Source organism: Prionailurus viverrinus, chromosome D2 (genome assembly GCF_022837055.1).
Source record: "Prionailurus viverrinus isolate Anna chromosome D2, UM_Priviv_1.0, whole genome shotgun sequence".
NCBI classification, from domain to species: Eukaryota; Metazoa; Chordata; class Mammalia; order Carnivora; family Felidae; genus Prionailurus; species Prionailurus viverrinus.
The window spans coordinates 60238637-60257185 of NC_062571.1; the positions used below are offsets into that span (position 1 = coordinate 60238637).

Below are 18549 nucleotides of genomic sequence, written 5' to 3' on the forward strand. Positions count from 1 at the left end.
CAGGCTCTGCTTTCTGAGCCTCGCGCCTCATTGAGAGGTTATTAATAGGGAGTTTGTCTGGTGTCAGAGCGCAGACATAAACTGCATTAGCATTACCCCATAATCTTATTTAGTAAATGCTCATGCCGCTCCGTCTCCTGTAATTGCATTGCAAAGATGCAATATTTATGAAAGGGGAGAGGGGATGTCACTGCTCATCTTGGCGCTGCAGTAAAAGTCCCGGGAAATACAGTAAGGGCCGCGGAGGCCTGGCCCTGGGCCTGAGAGGGTGGGCAGTGCTGGCGCCTAGCGCTCTCAGGGTGACCTACCAGGATGCCCAGCCAGGCCCAGAGCCCCCACCCCCACCGCCTCTCCAGAGCCTTGAGGATCAGAGCAAAGGGGTGTGGGTGGAGACGCCAGCCACACCGCTGTCCTTGGTGTTACTCCTCCAGAGGGTCCTGGTCCCTGCCAGATGCACTGAGCCCTTCCGGTGAGCTTGAAGCCCCAGCTTTGGCCCGCTCCCACCCTCGTTGGATTTCTAGGGGACCTTGCCTTGACTGCATAACCTGGGTGGCTTGGCAGAGCTCAGTGGGCAGGCGGAGGGCAACATCAGGCAGGAAGCCTGAGGGCCAGAGGTCCTTGCCGGGGCAGGGTCTCAGTATCAGTGCCGATCACTGGGTGGCCAAAGCCTGCTGCAACCCTCGGTTCCCTGAGGTGGGGGTCCTCTTCCACCCTCCTAGGAATCCATGGCTCGGTCCCTAGGGCACCCCCACCCGACACCCACTTGGGGCCAGGACCGTGTGTCCTGCTTCTGGGTGAAGGAGGCAAGGAGGTGAACTTCGCCATGACCTCAGAAGCATGGCCGTGTGCCCCCCGGTCTCCACAGCTCTTGGGCGGAGCTCACCAACCAGGAGGACTCACCGGTACTGAGAGCGCCCGTGGGCGTGTATGAGTGCTGGGGGACAAGCTGGGACTCTGGTGCGCCTCCAGGCACTTGCAGTTTAGAGCAGGACAGACACGCAGACGTGCTTCCTACCTCAGGGATGTGAGGGCCATCTTGGGCAGTGGAGTTCTTTCCCAGCCACATGTGGGGAAGCTTTCTGTGGTTAGGGCGCTATGAGCCAGACCTCAAAAGACCCGATCAGCGGAGGTGCGGAGGACGTTGAGTGGGAGAAGAGCGAAACGAAAGGATGCCTGTGTTCGGAAGGCATTATCCAGAAAGGTGGGGGCAGGGAGGTGGAGGCCTCGATCAGGAGCCACCCCATCAGTTGCTGGTGGTGGGGCTGGGGCTGGGGTCTCGGGTGAGGCTGCTTCTGGAAATCCATTATGAGAGAAGGCAGGTGCCCAGCTAAGCACTTCCTGGGGACCCTGGGAAATGCCAGAGGCTCAGCGCAGCTCCCTGGCCTTGGGGCTGGGATGGCCCCCAGAGGCAGCAGCACACCCCTTTCATATCTCACAACCCCACACTCAACACTTCAGCCACATTCATACACCGCCCCCCAGCACCCCATTCAGTGCAGAGGGATTCACAGCTCTCAATGCCCTTACACACCCATGCAGCCGAGCCTGCCCACACCGCCTTGCCTCCCTCACTAAGACATCCAACTGGTCTAATTTCCGGTGGCCCCGTTGGCCTGCCTCCCGGTTCTGCGCTCACTTCCCCAGACCCCAGACTCCAGTGGGGAAGGGGCCCTCAAACCAGGGAGTGAGAAGGCAGCTGAGAACCAGGGAGACGGGTGGGCTGGGCGGAGGGCTTCGCCCCCCCTCCGCGTCCGCTCCCTCCCCGCTGTCCCATTAATCACAGCGTCGTCGCAGTCCAGTTGGGGATCCCTGCCGCCCAGTGCCACACGCAGCCCGAAGAACAATGGGATTATTTCCGGGGGGAGAGGACGCCTCGGGCAGGGGCTCAGGCGGCGGTGCCTCCTTCCCTCAACCCGTCCCTCGGCACCCAACCAGCGCCTGCGGCGGCCAGGGACGTGTGGCAGAGCGGACGCGGGTGGCGCGCGGGTGGCAGGGCCTGGCCGGTCTAATTCAATTAGCGGGGCCGCTGCCGCCTCGGAGCAACTCTGGGCCCGCGGGGGCTCAGCTTAGGGCAGCTGCTCTTTGTGCGCGGAACCCATACATATGGATACAGTCCCTCCCCCTTAGCCACCCCCACCCCAACTCCTGGCACCTGCGGCTCTCCCGCCCCCTCCCTCCCTGCCTTTGGCCTCCCCAGAAAAGTTGGGAAGCTGTGTGGCTGCTTGTGGGCCCAAGGTGGCCGGCAGAGTGCGCGCCCGAAGGGAGGGAGGTGGTTTTTATCTGAGCCCCGAGTCTGGGTGGAAGGCGGTGTTTGTAACAACCATGTGTACTTGAGTGTGGAGCCGTGTGAAGGAGGCCTTGCGAGCAGCTGCCAGAATTGCACACAGGAGTGTGTGTGTGTGTGTGTGTGTGTGTGTGTGTGTGCAAGGGTGAGTGTGGACCTGTGAGCGTGAGCCTGAGAGAGAGGGTGCTGGATCTGCTCCAACGCTGAATCTGGAAGGCCTCGGGTGTTGGTTGTGTCTGCCAGGGACCATTCGTGTATATGCGGGGGCCATATGCAGTCGGGACAGAGCGTGGAACACATTTCCTCGACAGCAGCTGGGTCTCCCAGGCGGAATCCGTTCCCCTGCCTCCCGCAGCGGGGTTTTCTGATGGAGGAGGAGCTTGGCCAGTTCCTTTCAAACCCCAACTCCAGCTCAACTCATTTACGCGGAGGACACTGCGGCGCCCACTGGGCGCAGCCGCAGCGCGGAGGTAGAGGTGCGGACGGAGGTGCGCAGAGGCGCCATGGCCAGGGCTTCTCAGCGGGAGCGGCGTCGTCACTGGCCAGGTTTTCCGTTCGCAGCGCAGTGTGGCTGCGGCTCAGGGAGCACCTGCAGCTTCCGACGTGCCCTGAGCGCCCGCGGAAATGTCCAGACCTGTCCAAGCCGAGGTGGCCCAAGCTCCTATGGGTGACCGCAAGACCCTCCCCGCCGCAGCCCAGGACTGAACCCCTCTAGGGGGCCGGGTTTCCGGAGCTGGGAGGTCTCCACCCGCCCTTCCTCTGCGGCCCAAATGTATGCCCCAAGAGGGCTGAGGACCTGAACTGAGGCCAGAAATCTGGGTAGATCTGACCGCTTACAGGTTCGTGGCCCAGCCGGAAAGCCCCCCCCCCCCCCGCCATTTTCAGCTTGACTGAGGGGCTGGAGCGACAGAACACCCAGAGGTCTGGCCCACCGATCCTGAAGAGCCTGCCAGACCCCACCCTGTCCCCCTCTGCTCCCTGCCCTGGGGTGCAGGGAGTAGGTTTCTAGGAGGTGGTGGTGCCCCCCCCAGGCCTCCCATTCAGCAAGCTGGCACTCCCCCGCTCCCTCTTCCTCCCCCACACCACACTCAGCACACCCAGGGACTGGCTAGGACCCTCTGCCTCCCAAAATTCCTCGGAACAGCATGGACCCACTTGTCGGCTGGGCAGGGCCAAGGACGGAGGCCGAGGATCGGCATGCTGGGGTGTACCTGTGGTCCTGGGTCCCAGGCTGGGGTGCTCTACTGGGTCCAGTGGTGGGAAGCTAAACTTGGTGCCCAGGGAGCCCTTCAGGAGCTGTCAATGGATGGCAGGGTCACAGAGCGCTATTCTGCCCCGAACCTCAGCCCACACCCTGCCCAACCCTTTCCCTATCCTGGCATTCTGAGAGAAGACTTAGCATCAAAGATCTGCTCTGCCACGGGCATGGGTCTGGATGGTGGGACCTGAGGGTCTCTGGGCTTCCTTTGGGGGAAAGTTGGTCAGAGAGAGGCCTGAGGTCCTAGCTCCATGCCCAGAGGTGATGGGCCAACAGCTGCCTTTGTATAGAGGCCAAGAAGGGGACCCCTACAGTGCAGGGCCTAGACTTAAGACCCCGTTGTTCAAGCAGGCTTTGGGGTAAGGAGCTGGCTCCTAACCCAGGTGACAGCTGAGGTATGTTTTCTAGCAGGACAGGTCTATCTTTCTCTGTCTTCAATCTGTCTGTGGTCCCTCCACTGATGAATAAATGGACGCTTGTCCCTCCATGTTGGAGAGATCCTCAGTCCCTATTCCTGTAAGGACTTGGGTAGGAACACCTGGGGCTGGCCCCAGACCGCCCCCCCCCCAACCCTGAGAAATCACTGAGTCGTGTAGCTGGAACCAGCCTGACCTGCTCACTCCCTCCTTCCCTAACCTAGAGATAACAACCTCCCACACACCTTGGAGGTGGAGTGCGCTTTACTGGGTCTCTAAGTCCTCAAGTCACCAGCTGCACCTGCCCCTCCATTCCCCCCCCCACTTCCGTGAGGCAGGTGAGCAAGGCAGAAACTTCCGTATTGGAAATCCAGATCCCAATGGCCCCACTGCCACTACTCCATGTTACACATCCCCTTACATATTTCTCATTTTGTTCTACCCTTTCCCTGCGAACTATCGAGTGGGCATATCCTGTCTCCCCTGTTCCACACCCACAGGCCCGAATATGGCCATTTCCCAGACAACTACACTAGAAAATAAGACATCTCTCCCACAGATACACACACTCACGAGCATGCATACACACACACACACCATTATCACACCCTCACTTTCACACAGTAGCTGACGGATGCTCTCACCCCATCATATGTGCCCCGTTATACGGGAACAGTTAGGGACACACTCTTATCTGTTACAAAAAACACACTCACTGGCATCACAGGCAAATACAGTTGTAAAAATGACCTAGACTCCCCTCCTGTCCCCTAGTCCCCTCACAGACATGCATTTTGCTTGCATTTGAATCCCAGCAGCCTAACACTGGTACATAATAGACGCTCAATACGTATTTGTTGGGTAGATTTTAAAAAGTATTCCTCAGAGACATGCCCAGGCTATCATGCCCCCACTGTCACGCACACTTTCACATCTGGCTTTCCCCTCATGGACACACAGTCCCACAAACACAAAGTAATTAAGTTATCACACACACACCCCTAAGCTAAAGTACAACCCCTGGCCCAGGGGTCCCTCCCAGAGGGGGGAGGGAGCCGTGTGGGATCCAAAGGGGCCGCCCTCTAGGGCTGAGCCCTCCCTTTCCTCCTCCCCCAGCCCCAGCCCCAGCCCCAGCTGCTTCTCTTTTAATTGGAGGCACTTCTTCATTCTGCAAGCAGGGGAGTGGGGAGGCAGGGGAGAGGGGAGGCAGGGGAGAGGGGAGCGGAAGGCGCTTGGGGGGTGGTTACCAGGTGGCTTAGGGCCGGAACTCACCTAGACACATACAAGATACTCCTGCAAAGCGAGGGCCACAGCTACCGAGTTTGGTGTTGAGAAATCAGCTCGTAATGAATGGAGTCAGACAAACAGCATTTGAGTCCAGTCTGTGTCCCTTCCCAGCTTTCAGTGCCTCGGCCTTCTCATCTGTGAAATGGAGATAACAAAAGCCACATCACAGGGTTATTGGAGGATGACGTGAGATAATAACTGTGACTGAAGGTGCCGGGACATCACTGCGCTGTGTGCTCCTACTCTCTCTCCCTCCCCTCCTCTTTCCTTGTGTGTGTATGTGTGTGTGTGTGTGTGTGTGTGTGTGTATACAATTTATAGTCAAATTGGTTTCTCTCCTCCTCTTTCCTAACAGGGCCGACACTGGGGAAACACAAAAGCTGCACCGAAGGTAAGTCCCTCATGTCTCCTCCCCACCCCCTTCCGGAAAACTTTCTGACCTCAGGTGACACTGCTTCTGGGAGGGGTGGGGGCCAGAACCCAGCAACTCCTGACCCTCTTGTCTCAACTTCCTAGGAAAAGAAGGGACTGAAAGGGTACCCTGGCCCTCAGCAACTACCCTATTGGAAAACAAAGGTGGAAACAACCACCCTATTGGAAAACAAGTTGGACACAGAGAACCCCATCTTGGGGAAGGCCAGCATGCAGAACTGGGTTGGGATAAAAGTTGATTCTGATAGGTTGGGGGGGGGGGCTGAAGGGGGGTATGGAAAAGATCAGTGAGGCAAACACCTGTAAGGGCCAGGGAAAGTCAAGATGTCCCTGGGTTGCAGGATTTTGATGAGAAGAGCCTCCTGACAGTCTGAAGAGGCCACTAGGCAGCTGTGACCTCTGCCAACCGTCGGCTGGTGAGGTCTCCCGCCAGGGACTCTGGCCAACCGGTGCCAATCTGAGGAGTCCAAGAGGTGAGTAAGATAGATGCCTAAATGGTGGAATAGGAAAGGTCAGAAAGACATAGGTTGTTGGAAAGATTCAGCCAGAGGAGGAAGGAGGGAGGAACGGGGAGAGTGTCAGGAACACTCAGGAGGTTCCTGCGTGGGCCAGAGAGGGTGGCAAAGGTAAGTTGTCCTAAAGATAAGAGGGTTTTAATTGCAGCAGACAGAACTGTAGTTAATCACGAAAAGGATCAAGGCACTGCAGTCCAGCCTCAAAGGAAGCAGAAGCACCCCTCTCCATACTTCTCAGCCTCATACAGGGAAAACAATTCAGATTTGGGCAACCAGATCAACCTTCTTCTGTCTGTGGGACTTTGGGCAAGTTTGTTCATCTGACCAAGTCTCGGTTTTTGTTTTTTCTTTTTAAAAATGAATATAACTCATCTACTATGATAACCCCTTTAAATCATACAATTGAGTGGTTTTTAATATAGTCACATAGTTGTGCAACCATTGCCACTAATTCCAGGATATTTTCATCACTTCAAGTGGAAACTTCGTATCCACTTGCAGCCACTTCCAACCTTTCCTCCTCCAACCTCTGGCAACCATTATCTACTTTCTGCCTTTATGGATTTGCCTATCCTGGATGGTTCGTATGGATGCAGTCATTTGATAAGTGGCCTTTTGTGCCTGACTTCTTTCACTTAGCATCATGTTTTCTAGGTTCTTCCGTGTTGTAGCATGAATGATATTCTGTTGTATGGATACACCACATTTTGTTTGTCCATTCATCAGATGATGAACATGTGAGTTGCTCCCACTTTTTGGCCATTATAAATAATACTGCAGTGAACACTCATTTAATTTTCGTACTTAACTTAAAACTTGGAGGTGTTTCTATTAACTTCACAGAGTTGCGAGTCTTAAATGACATCGGTGTGGTGAGGTGCCTGGCACATAGTAGCTTCTCCGTAAAACACTTGGGTTTATCTCTGCTTTATTTAGTTCCTCTAAGATAAGAGGCAGGAAGGAGACAAATTTAAGTTCAAACAACTGCTGGGTAAGGTTGTAGAACCTGGATTGGGCGGGTGAAGAGGAGTGAACTGGCAAGGGAATAGAGCTCTCGCCTGTTTCTGCTCAGTGTTTACAAACCACCACCTATTTCACACATGGCCTTGCCTTGAGCGGGCCTTTGTCCACCTGCCTGGAGCCCAGACAAGATTTTCTCCAGGTTTCCAGGCTAATCCATAAAAGCAACTCAAATCCAGCTTCTCCATCTTGACCAAGTCACTTAGCCTCTGAAATTTGACTTTCTTACATCTATAAAATAGTATAATTTCTTACTATATCTATAAAAGAGATAATACTCATCTTGAAGAGTTGGTGAAGTTCATAGCATTCCCCATAATACTTACCACGATCTGACTTCTTGTATTTGCTTCTTTGTTTATTGTCTAACCCCCTCTATGGAACGTAAACTCCATGAGGGCAGGACCTTGGTTTTGTTTACTGCTGTTTTCCCAGTGCCAAGAACAATGCCTGACACATGGTAGGTATTCAATAAATATTTGTTGAATAAGGAGGTTCATTCATTCATTTTTCACCCAACATGAGTATATCCTGTGGTTTGGGGCTACACTCCACAGGAGGGAAACTGAGATGAGTTCCCTGCTTCCAAGGAGGTCTCTTCAAGTGGAAATAACAGACGTGACCAAAGCAAATAGACTGTAATGAGACTTGATCAATAGAATGTGCACCTTCATCTTGCCTGATAGAGACAGTCCCTCCCTGAAGACCTGTTGAATCTGAAATAGACCAGAAATAGATCCAAAGTGATCCAACGTGCTCCGGTCCCAGAGCTTGGCTCCTGGCAGGGAGCAAACCTTTCCCTACTGGAGAGGGGAAAGAGAGGAAGCAGAAAAAGGGAGTTTCCTCCTTCTCTCCTGGGCTGTAAGCCAGTCAGCCACAGTCAAAACTTTAAAAGGCCTAAATTTGTCCAGATGCACTTCCCTGATCTTGGTCCCACCAACCCTAGCCCCCCCACCCCCCCACCCCCGCCACTGCCTTAAGTCCCCAGGCCTCCCTCCCAGGATTCCAAAAGTAAGAAAGTAACTCCTTCTCCTCACCACAGTCCAAAGGTTTCTTGCTTGGAATAGCCAGCCCTGTGCTAGTTGCTAGGTGAAAACAATCTGATTGAATTCATTCGCATACTGTGGGTACTGCTTCTTTGGGGCATGTTTATTTCAAAGGAAAGGGGTATCTGGAGGCATGGGCCCCCTGGAAACAAGCCCCAAGCCACCTCTCTTGACTTTTGCCTTCCTCTCAGGAAGTCTTCCTTTCCTCAGTTTCTCTAAATAGGCTGGGTTGGGGTGGTTGTTGATTTTTTCAGCAACCTACAGCCGGTTGTTCATAGGCCTGTGTTTTTAAAAAGGGCAAGCCTGAACTCACCTTCCTGCCCCAGGGGCCTGGGCTCCATACCTGGGAAGTAGACAGTCTTCTACTTTCTAACAAGCCAGACTTGAAGTTTGCAGTAAATCCTCTTGTTGAAGGACAGGTGTTTCCCAGCTGAGCCCTTGGGGAGATTCTCCAGTAGCGCAGGGACACCCTTCCCCAGAGGCCTAGTGGGCTGGACCTCTTTGGCCCCATTCAAAGTGAGGGGAGACTCCTGCCAGACCGGGAAGAGGGCTCTATCCTCCACCTCCTTGGGTCCGTCTGTTTATCGGTCTCTGGGAATGGCCGCCTCCTGTTCCTTTTCTCCTTTTAAGTCTCTGAATCTCTTCTCTCTCTTCCTGAACTACTTCTCGGTGCCTCGGTCTCCGTCCCTCTGTCTCTGGCTCCTGCATCAGTCTCGGCTCCCGGCCTCCCTCTCCCCCTCTCCGCCCCTCCCCCGCGCTGTCATTCACCCCGCTCCTCTCCACGCACAGCCAATGGAGAGACCCGGCCGAAACGGCTAGGCTCGCTTGCACCGGGCTTTTTCGCCCGGTGATTGATGTCCCAGAGTCAACATCGAGCTAGCAGACGGAGAGGGGAAGGAGCAGCCTGAGAGGGGAAGAATACGGCGCCCCCTCTCTCCTTCCCCTCCCCCCCTACTTTAGCGCTCTGCGCACTTCGCCTCCAAGTCTCCGCGCAGCCGGGAGCGGCTGCCGCCTCCGCGCCCCTGCGCGCTGCCCCCGGAGCCAAACACAGCGATCGCCGCCGCCCAGGCCCCCCCCGCGGGGCCGGGGCCGGGGGCCAGCATGGAGCACCTGGGTCCGCACCATCTCCACCCCGGCCATGCGGAGCCCATCAGCTTCGGCATCGACCAGATCCTCAACAGCCCGGACCAAGGCGGCTGCATGGGGCCCGCCTCGCGCCTCCAGGACGGAGAATACGGCCTTGGCTGTTTGGTTGGAGGAGCCTACGCTTACGGCGGCGGGGGCCCCGCGGCCGGGGCGGGGGCCGGGGGCGCGGGGGCCTATGGTGCCGGCGGCCCGAGCGGCCCTGGTGGCCCTACTAGCGGCGGCGGCGGCGCCTGCAGCATGGGCCCGCTGGCTGGCTCCTACAACGTGAACATGGCCTTGGCGGGCGGCCCCGGTCCGGGAGGCGGCGGCGGCGGGGGCGGCGGCGGCGGCGGCGGCGGGGGGGCGCTGAGCGCTGCAGGGGTGATCCGGGTGCCGGCTCATAGGCCGCTAGCTGGAGCGGTGGCCCACCCCCAGCCTCTGGCTACCGGCTTGCCCACCGTTCCCTCCGTGCCTGCTGTGCCGGGTGTCAACAACCTCACCGGGCTCACCTTCCCCTGGATGGAGAGTAACCGCAGATACACAAAGGACAGGTTCACAGGTGAGTCCGGCCGGCGCGCGCCCCGCCTGGCCGCGGCCCGGGCTCTGCGCTACCTTTCCCCTGCCCGGTGGCTCCCCGCAGCCCCCTCTACGCACCAGGTTACCCAGCTCCTCTCGGTGCTTCCCCCGAGTTCAGCCGCCTGCCACCTTTCCACGCTCGCGGAATCGTCATGCTCGAAGAGTTCTCCCGTCCTGGGCCCCTCTCCGTCCCTCCCGCAGGACCCCTACTCTGAAAAGCGCTCCCTGATCCCCTCTCGGAGTCGCTGGGTTCAGTGTCGCCGAGGGAAGGGGGATGTAGCTTCGGGACTACCTTTCACCCCGGCATTTGGGGCTCGGGAATCTTGGAGAAAGGGGCCCGATGTGAACAAACTGTTTTTTTCTGTCCGGGCCAATGTTCTCTGGCTGAGGCGAAGAGCCACAGAATCAGACGCTAGGAAAGAACAGGTTCCCCACCTCTCGTCCCCCCCTACACACACACAAACACACACGCTCTCAAACACACCACACACCCCACTTCACTTCGCGCTCCGAGCTCCAGTGTCGGTTGCGCTTGCCGGGCCGGCAGAGGCCCGAAGCCCGAGTAAAGCAGCAGAGCTGGTGGGCCCTCTTTCCGGGACTGCGGGCTTCGTCCAGGTCGGTGGCAGCGTGAGGCTGAGCCTCCCGGTTCATTTTCGTTCGGTCCCGGCCTGGCGTCCTCCCCTCTGGGCCCAGCCGTGTTCCCTCCAGTGTGAATAATGCACCGGCCTGACCGGCGATCGATCCGCGGCGGCCCAAGGACAACTCCTGGGACGATTACGCACTCCGCGGCGGCCGACTGCCGCCCTCTCCGCTGCCTGCTCCGCGCCTTCCTCCGCTCGCTCCGGCTCCCTCCGCTCTCGCTTCCGCTCTCGGCACTCAGCTCTCGCTCACGCGCGGGCTCCTTGCTTCGGCCTCACTTCCAGCTACCCCTTAGCATTCCTGGGATCCGAGGCGAGGATCCTCGATCCTCCCGCCGAGCCCAGCTCCCAAGCCCGCTGAGAAGTAGCCACGAGTTGAGCCTGGGTTCCCGGCTGGGCCTTAGAGGCGGTGGGAGGTACTGGCCGCTGCCGATGGCGATGGCGAGGTGGGACTCCCATGGGGCTCGGGCTCCAGGGCCCAACGGTGGAAAGGAGTTAGGGGGTCAGCAGAGGCAATACAGCCATTCTGCCCTGGGCCTCCAGGAAGGACCCTGTACTCAAGGGACCCCAGGACCCCAACCTAAGTCCTCTCAGGCCTGGGGAGGCAGAGCCTGCTGGCCATTCCATTCCCCCTGCCCACCCAGTCCAGTCCAGTCTTGAAGGGCCCTGATGGAACCCTCAGCCTGGAACCCACTGGTCTTAGGTCTCTGGTGAAAGCTGTTCCACACAGGCCCTACCTAGGGGAGCCACCGGCCGCCCTAATCTGGCTTCAGGCCCCAAGAAGGTTCTGAGGGAGTGAATGACTGTCACCTTGTGTTGCCCTGTGTCCTGTATGTGTCTGCTTGTGTGCCTGTCTGTCAGGCCGGGTGTATAGATAGGCAATTTGTCCCTTGGTATGTGATGTGTCTGTGTATGTTGCTGTGTTGGTGGCGGCTCAGGCCAGGACCCAGGGTTCCCCCACCCCCACCCCCACCCCCGCCTTGATCAGGTGCGGCTTCAAGCTGCTGGGCAGCTTCCTGGAGCAGTGGGGGGCTTCGACCTTTAGCTCGCCTCAGACAAGCCCCTCAAGGAGACTGGCTTGGGTACGAGGGAGCCCGGGGCTAGGGAGGCCTCCGTGGCGGCGGCGGCGGCGGCGTCCGCCTGGCGGGCGGGAGGGGGCCGTTTCCCGCCGCGGGCTTGGAGCTGAGGGCTGACGGGAGGATCGCGGCCCCGTTCCTGGGGTCTGGCCTCTGCGCTCGCTGATCGCGGGGAGTCGGGCCTGGGACGCCTCCTGACGCTCTGCCGCTTGCCTCTGCCGTCTGTCTGTCTCCCGCTCCAGTGGCCCTCTCACCCTTCACTGTAACACGCCGTATAGGTCACCCCTATCAGAACCGGACGCCCCCCAAGAAGAAGAAGCCGCGCACGTCCTTCACGCGCCTGCAGATCTGCGAGCTGGAGAAGCGCTTCCACCGGCAGAAGTACCTGGCCTCGGCCGAGCGCGCCGCCCTGGCCAAGGCGCTCAAAATGACCGACGCGCAGGTCAAAACCTGGTTCCAGAACCGGCGGACGAAGTGGAGGTGAGCGCGCGCGGGGCGGGCAGTTCTCAGCCCCCGGGGTCTCTCCTGGGGCGCTCACCTCCTACGCTCTCCGGCTTCCGATCGGTTCCCTGCTAGGCTCGCCAGGAACCGGGAGCAGCCGAGGCCGATGCCCGAGGTGGGGCTGGAGAGCCCCCGCTCTGTTTTACCGGAGGCTTCTTGGCTTTCTGACCGTTACGCTCAATGCTGGTGTAGACGCGGCTGGTCACCGCCGCTGCTTGGGGAACCTGCGGGGTTAGAGCACAGTCAGTCCTTGCAGTCCGGGCTTTGGGAATCAGTGAACGCTGAGGGACTTTTTGTTTGCACAAAGTAGCGCTTACAGACATGGCCTGCGCCTCGTTTCTGCCGCCCCAGAGAGGGCTCCTGGCGGAGCTGCCGGGCCCCAAACCGGGAGCCTGGGCCCCTCTGACTCCCTCCTCCCCGGACACTCAGCCAGGCCCTCACGCAGCCGGTCTCCCACCCTGGAAGAGGAAAATCAATCCGTACCGGCTGCAGCGGGGTTTTGGAGAGTCCCACTGAAAGGGGGATCAATTAGGAGCAGATGGGTGTGTGTGTTTGTGTGTGTGCGGGCGCGCGCCACACACACATTTACCCTTCTCCTGTCACACACCCAGTACACTAAAATCCCCCCCCCCACGCATACATCTCTCTCTCTCTGTCTCTCTCTCAACATCCCACACTCCTAGGCAGCCTTACTCACCGCAAGCCCCGGCGCTTTCACCAGCTGTACCCACTCGCACCCCTCCCGCACATCTGGCCCGCATACTTGGTTCCACAAGTTTGGTTCCAGAAGTTTCTCACTAGCTCAGGCCTCAGGGGGGAGAGCGCAGGAGAGTCTGGGCGACGTCCGCGGTGCCGTGGCCCAGTGGGCCTAGCGCTGGAGGAAGGAATTGGAGTTTCCTCTTTTTCTGAACGAAGGCGAGGGATCTGCCCGGGATTCCACCGGCGTGGCTTCCACAGGAAGCCACTGCCCCCACGACTCTGCCTCCACCCCATTCCTGTCGTTGGGGAAGAAATGGAGTATATGGCTTCAGACCTCTGGGATCTAGTTAAAGAGGTAGCTAGGGCTGGCAGAGTAGGGGTGTGGGCACTAGTGTTCCCGAGGCCCCACCAGGGCTGCAGCCTGGGTGAGAGGAGGGAGCGAGGCCGGTCCCTGGAAGACAAGGGGCTCTGGGATCACCGAGAGTGTCAGGCGAAGAGAAGGGAAGGGGCAAAGATAAACACCCCACCCCAGGGAGAAAAGGAAAAACCGGGCAGCTTGAAGAAGTCTTAGGGTAATAAAAGAAAGCAATGGATGACTAAAGCTTCATTTTCGTTTCAAACAAATTCTCTTATTCTGAGAGAACGAAGAGGGTGGGGTGAGAGACAACAAGAGAGAAGGACACAAAGCCGAAAAGGAAGAGAAAGGCTCAGGCAGTTTGAAATGCAGGAAAGAAGGGGAAGGCGAGACACAGAAAGATGCGCGGAGCTAAAGGCAAGAAGGGGCGGCGGGCAGGAGGCCGGCGTCCACCGCTGGGAGAGGCCCTCGCCGGCTTCGCGCGGCTTCATCGATCGCCTACAAATTGCTTCTGGAGGCCCCCGGGACTCCCATTAGGTCTGTCCACCTTAGAGACAGACGTTTGATCTCAGTTGACGGGGTGGAGGGGAGGCATTAAATGGAATAAGTGAGTCATCGCCTCCCTGGACCGCCTCGGAGAAAGGCGCTGGTCCGGCGGGAGTCCCGGCAGGGCACAGGGCTCGGCCCAGGAGGTAGGAAGGCTGGGAGAGTTTCGCAGAGAAGAGAGGTCTGGCAAAGCAGCTCGAAGGCAATCCACCGGCTCCCGCCTCTGCCCTGGACTGGTGGCGAGGGTGAGGCGCCTCAGGCTTGGCACCGCAGAGCTGGGGAGAGGCGAGATGCCACCCTACCCCTGGCTGCGCCCTCCGAGGCTAGTGGGACACGGGAAGCTCCAGATGCTTGGGCCTGGCGGATTTCCCCACAGCTCCCCCGGGGTTCCTGCGCTCCATTTACTTGTGGGGTTTCCAGTCTGTCTCGGAGTCAGGACCCTCAAGATTGGGGTGTGTGTTAAAGGGGCCCAAGCTGGAGTTGGGGGCTGTGAAGGAAGCAGTGCTCGTCCAGGCTGTTTCCCGGGAGCGCGCTGGAAGCGTCGGTAACGTCGGTAACGGCTTGTCCCCGGTGCAGGCGGCAGACCGCGGAGGAGCGTGAGGCTGAGAGGCAGCAGGCGAACCGCATTCTCCTGCAGCTGCAGCAAGAGGCCTTCCAGAAGAGTCTGGCGCAGCCCTTGCCCGCCGACCCGCTATGCGTGCACAACTCTTCGCTCTTCGCCCTGCAGAATCTGCAGCCGTGGTCTGACGACTCCACCAAGATCACCAGCGTCACGTCCGTGGCGTCCGCCTGCGAGTGAGCCTGCCCGCTCTGCCCGGAGAGAGCCCGGGTCCAGCCGAGGGGTCGCGGAGGCTGAGAGCCGGGACTCTCTCCCACTCCCTCCTGCTTCAGACTGTGCGCGGGAGGGGAACGCGGTGCCCCCTGCGCTCGGCCGAGCTCCTGCCGACGCTGTTTTCTCTTTGGTGGGGGGGAAAAAAGCGCGGGAGACAGGGACACGCGACCTCGTTCCAGACGCCTAAGTGGTCCCGCGCCCCCCTGGAACTGTTCAGAGTCCTCTCGGTTTACGTCTATTTTATTTTATTCTGATTTTTAACGTGGGACTGAGAGAGGCAGAGGACGTTGGGGAAGAAGTTTCTGGGGTCCTCAGAGGACAGCAGGGGCTGTCATTTGAACTTGCTCTGGGAAGAACTCCTCTGTATTCCACTCCCCATCACACGTGGACGCCCGCAGGCCCACACAGAGGCGATTTCACAGTCTCTGGTGGTGTCACCCAGAGCCAAACACAGAGGACCTACGACAGAGTGTCATGCACACATAGGGCCATCGCCTTCACACCCTTGGCTCTCACTGTCAGGCATAAGCTAGGGGTGACCCAGCTGCATTGTGAACAGCATGGCACTTCTCACACTGTGACACACTGTGACACACTACCCCACACACGACAGCGTCACGGCCCTCCAGGCCCCCATCACACATCCTAGCCGCACCCAGGTACGCACAGGCAGGTTTTCACACAGACTCAGCCTGCTTCTCCAGATCCTGTTCATACGGGGAGCTTAAGTTATGCACTTATAAGGTGTTTTCTGTGTAACCATTTTATAAAGTGCTTGTGTAATTTATGTGAAAAAATAATAAAACCCTCCGGATCCGGAGTCAGGGCTACCTGCTCCTTGCTGAGCCCAGCACCTTGCAGCTACTTGGGTTTGGTGTGAAATGGTGCCGCTGGGGCAGCTGCTGCTGTCTGGGCATAAGGGACACCCGGGGGCCAGGACCTGCAGGTCCTGGAGAGAGGGAAGGAGGGGGACAGAGAGAAACAGACCTGAGGAAAGGAAGGAGTGACAGGCTCTCCTGGGACGCGGATGCTTGAGAAGATACACTGTCTTTGGGTGTGAGGGTTGCGCGTGCGTGCATTGTGTGTTTGTGATGGCATGGGCCTTCAGGCTGTAACCGATCGTGAATGTAACAGTGTTTAAGCGTGTCATTGTGTTGGCAACTATTGTTAAGTGCTTGTCTCTGCTTAAGTCGCAAATCGAAACTAGCATCATACATACGAACTTGCAGTGGTCTGTGTGACCATGTGCGAATGGGATTGTGTCTTCCGGGGGTACCGGTGACCACCCACCCAAATCTGTGACTGTGTATGACTCCCGTGTCAGTGTGTGTGAGAGTACATGTGAGTTTCTCCTCGTGAATCCATTTTTGTGTTAAATGTGCGAATGTTTGTAATCGTGAATCACCCGTAATGGTGTGAATACACTTGTGTGTGATATGTAATCATGTGTGACATGTAATCATATATGAGATGTGTATTTTACTATATATACTTGTGTGTGACAGTATATAATGGGGGAATGAAGTAGTGTGGATCGTCGTGGGTGACTGTCCCTGTCGGTGAGTGCGTGTGGTTGGTTGTGATTGAGTGGGTGTAGTTGCGCACTGCTGGTGTGGGGGGTGTGTGATGCACGGGGGTGGGTGGGTACCAACATCTGCTAGGAGTTCCAGGGTTCTAGGCCCTTCCTCAGTAAGCCCCACAGGTTGGAGCACAGTGAGTCAGTAATTGGGCCAGGATCCTGTAGTGCTCTTAGTAGGATTTCCTGGCTCCCAGCACTAGTCTGGCCTAGTAGAGATCTGAGTAAGTGACTTCCTGGGGACCTTCAGGGGGCCCCACACCCACTCCAGCCAGGACAGCAGCCATGGGACCCAACACTCCCTGTAACATCCAGTCCCCCTACCTATGAGACCAATCTCAGGTGCACAAAACTGACTTGTTTTTTTCTGAAGGAAGCTAGGTGGTGGAGGCCCTGAGGACATGCCATCCTGGGGGAATTAAGTGGGGGGGGGGGGAGATAGGCTCTTTCTTTGGGATGGGAGTGTGACAGAACTTGGTGGCTAGAAACTAGAAGGGAGTGGGCGTGGGACTTGTTCAGGTATACAGAGCTATGTTGGGGGGAGGGTGCAGAGTCACAGAAACCTTCGGAGACACTCTCCTTCATCCCTGCCCAGGCCGCCATCCTGGACCTGCCATGCCACGGGGGTGGGGGACAAAGCCCACCAGCCTCCCAGCCTAGTAGGCCCAAAGGATAAATTTGACTGGGTGGGGCCGTGCTTATCCATCCCTCTTCCGTGGCCCCCTTGGAGCCTGATCTCCTCAGGAGAAGAGGATTCTGGGTCCAAAGGACTAAGGCTGGCCCTCCCGCCCCGCCCCCCAAGTCCTTTGGGTGACCAGGCAGGGCCCTGACATGCAGTTTGCCTTGGGGAGAAGGTTCTGGCCACAACACGGGGTCTGCAGCCCGCCTCCCTCCCGCCTGCACCGTCTGAAACACCCAGGACCTGGCCAGGAGAAATCCGGAAATGGCCTCCCGGAACCACCAAATTCATTTCCTTCTGCCTGGGCAGGTCTAGCTGATCCCTCCTGTCCTGCAGGGACTGGAGCTGGCAGGCCATACCTTCTCCGTTTGGCGAGGTATCTTCTCCATTTATGTCTGTAAGACACACCTTCAGTGCACCCCCCCCCCCCCCCCCCCCCGTCAGATTCCAGAGTCTGTGAACTTCAGCGCAGACTGGGGCCTTCCTCCCACCTCCCAATCCTGGAGACCCCCTCAAGAGGCTGCTAGCCCCAGAGGCTACCGGATATTTTCTGGCCACAGACTGTCCAGCTGAGTCAGGAGTGGGGAGCCTCTGCCCGGAACAAACACAACCTCCCCAGCAGGCTCCAATCCAGGTTCTTCCCCAGAACCCTTCGCCCCCTTTTACAAAACAAACTGCAAAATTAGGCATTATACACCCCTCCCCGAAATACCTTCTACCTCCCTGATCTTCACAAACAGCTAGGGTTCACCCTCATAACCACGCAGGCGTATGCCCCCTCCGCCCTACCGCTCTCCGACCCCGTCCAGCTTGTCGGGGACTCGCGTGGAAGTGGGCATCCCGCATGCCGGGCTCCCGGCCCTGGAGGTCGCCCGGCTCCGTGCGCGCCGGCTCCCGGGTACGCGCTGGCTCTCGGCGCTGGCTGGCTGCGGGAGGCCAGGGTCGCGCTCTCTCCAGGGGCCCCTCCCACGCGCCCAGGCCCTCGGGGGAGACGTCCCTGGGGTGCCCGACTCCCAGGGGCACCGAGGCTCTTGGAGCCCAGGGGCCGCGCAAGACTCCCCCGTCTCCACCGGGAATTCGTTGGGACCGAATCTCCGGCGAATCCCGCATCGGCCGAGGCCGCGGCAGCGGGGAAAGGCCCGGATGGCTCGGGGGCCCGCCGGGGGCAGCTGAACCCGCACACCCCGGCCCCTGGTGGGGGGGCGGGGCGGAGGCTGGTGGAGAGGGGGCTGCGAGGGTCACAGTCAGGGCCAAAGACCCGCAGCAGAAAGCTCACAACTCCCGGCTGGCCACCGCGCCTGCCGGAAATGGTCGTCTCTGTTCAGAAATTGAAATGGAACTCAGTGTCCGAATAACTGTGAAGAGAGGTGCGGAAAGAGAAGAGGAATTAACGAACCTGCCTGAGCAGAAAGATCGGCTTCCTTCCTTGGCTTGAGTGAGCTCACTGCCCGGACCAAATTGCGCGGCGAGTGAGCCCTGAGCTCCGGCTCAGACCAGGCGCAGCCCAGCGGGGTGGCTGAGTGGGTGGTGGCCCGTGGGGCCCAGAAACCCAGGCAGGGCTGGGGTCCTAGAGGCCTGTGTTGTGCCGCCGGTGGTACACAGAGAATCTGGCTCAACCTGTTAACTATAATAGCGGCTTTGTGCCGATCTGCGCTTGGGGGCTGTGTGGGCACGGCCTGAGCACTGCC

The 18549-nt window shown here is 58.5% G+C and overlaps 1 protein-coding gene and 2 long non-coding RNA genes across 6 annotated transcripts in view; 2 read left to right on the forward strand and 1 right to left on the reverse strand.

Annotated features, from left to right (window-relative positions):
* LOC125147987 (uncharacterized) overlaps positions 1-5882 on the forward strand; it is a 27013-nt gene extending 21131 nt beyond the window's left edge. Inside the window, exon 4 of the long non-coding RNA XR_007145375.1 lies at positions 5601-5882. This is a non-coding gene — a long non-coding RNA (uncharacterized LOC125147987). The remainder of the gene's footprint in view (positions 1-5600) is intronic.
* LOC125147986 (uncharacterized) overlaps positions 1-8723 on the reverse strand; it is a 20160-nt gene extending 11437 nt beyond the window's left edge. For 2 of the 3 annotated variants that reach the window (XR_007145373.1, XR_007145372.1), the window contains exons 1-2: positions 8572-8692; positions 5231-5380 (exon numbers count right to left, since the gene is read on the reverse strand). This is a non-coding gene — a long non-coding RNA (uncharacterized LOC125147986). Of the gene's footprint in view, positions 1-5230; positions 5381-8571 lie in introns of all 3 variants that reach the window. The other variant, XR_007145374.1, reaches the window with a different exon arrangement.
* TLX1 (T cell leukemia homeobox 1) lies at positions 8621-15470 on the forward strand. Of its 2 annotated transcripts, none has more exons than XM_047825581.1 (3): positions 8621-9942; positions 11916-12153; positions 14351-15470. In XM_047825581.1, the coding sequence occupies exons 1-3, from the start codon at positions 9360-9362 to the stop codon at positions 14571-14573; spliced, it is 1044 nt and encodes a 347-aa protein (XP_047681537.1). In that variant the 5' UTR covers positions 8621-9359; the 3' UTR covers positions 14574-15470. The 2 variants fall into 2 exon arrangements, with proteins under 2 accessions (XP_047681537.1, XP_047681538.1); XM_047825582.1 differs by having other exon boundaries at positions 8627-9942; positions 11952-12153.
* The last annotated feature ends 3079 nt before the right edge of the window (positions 15471-18549 follow it).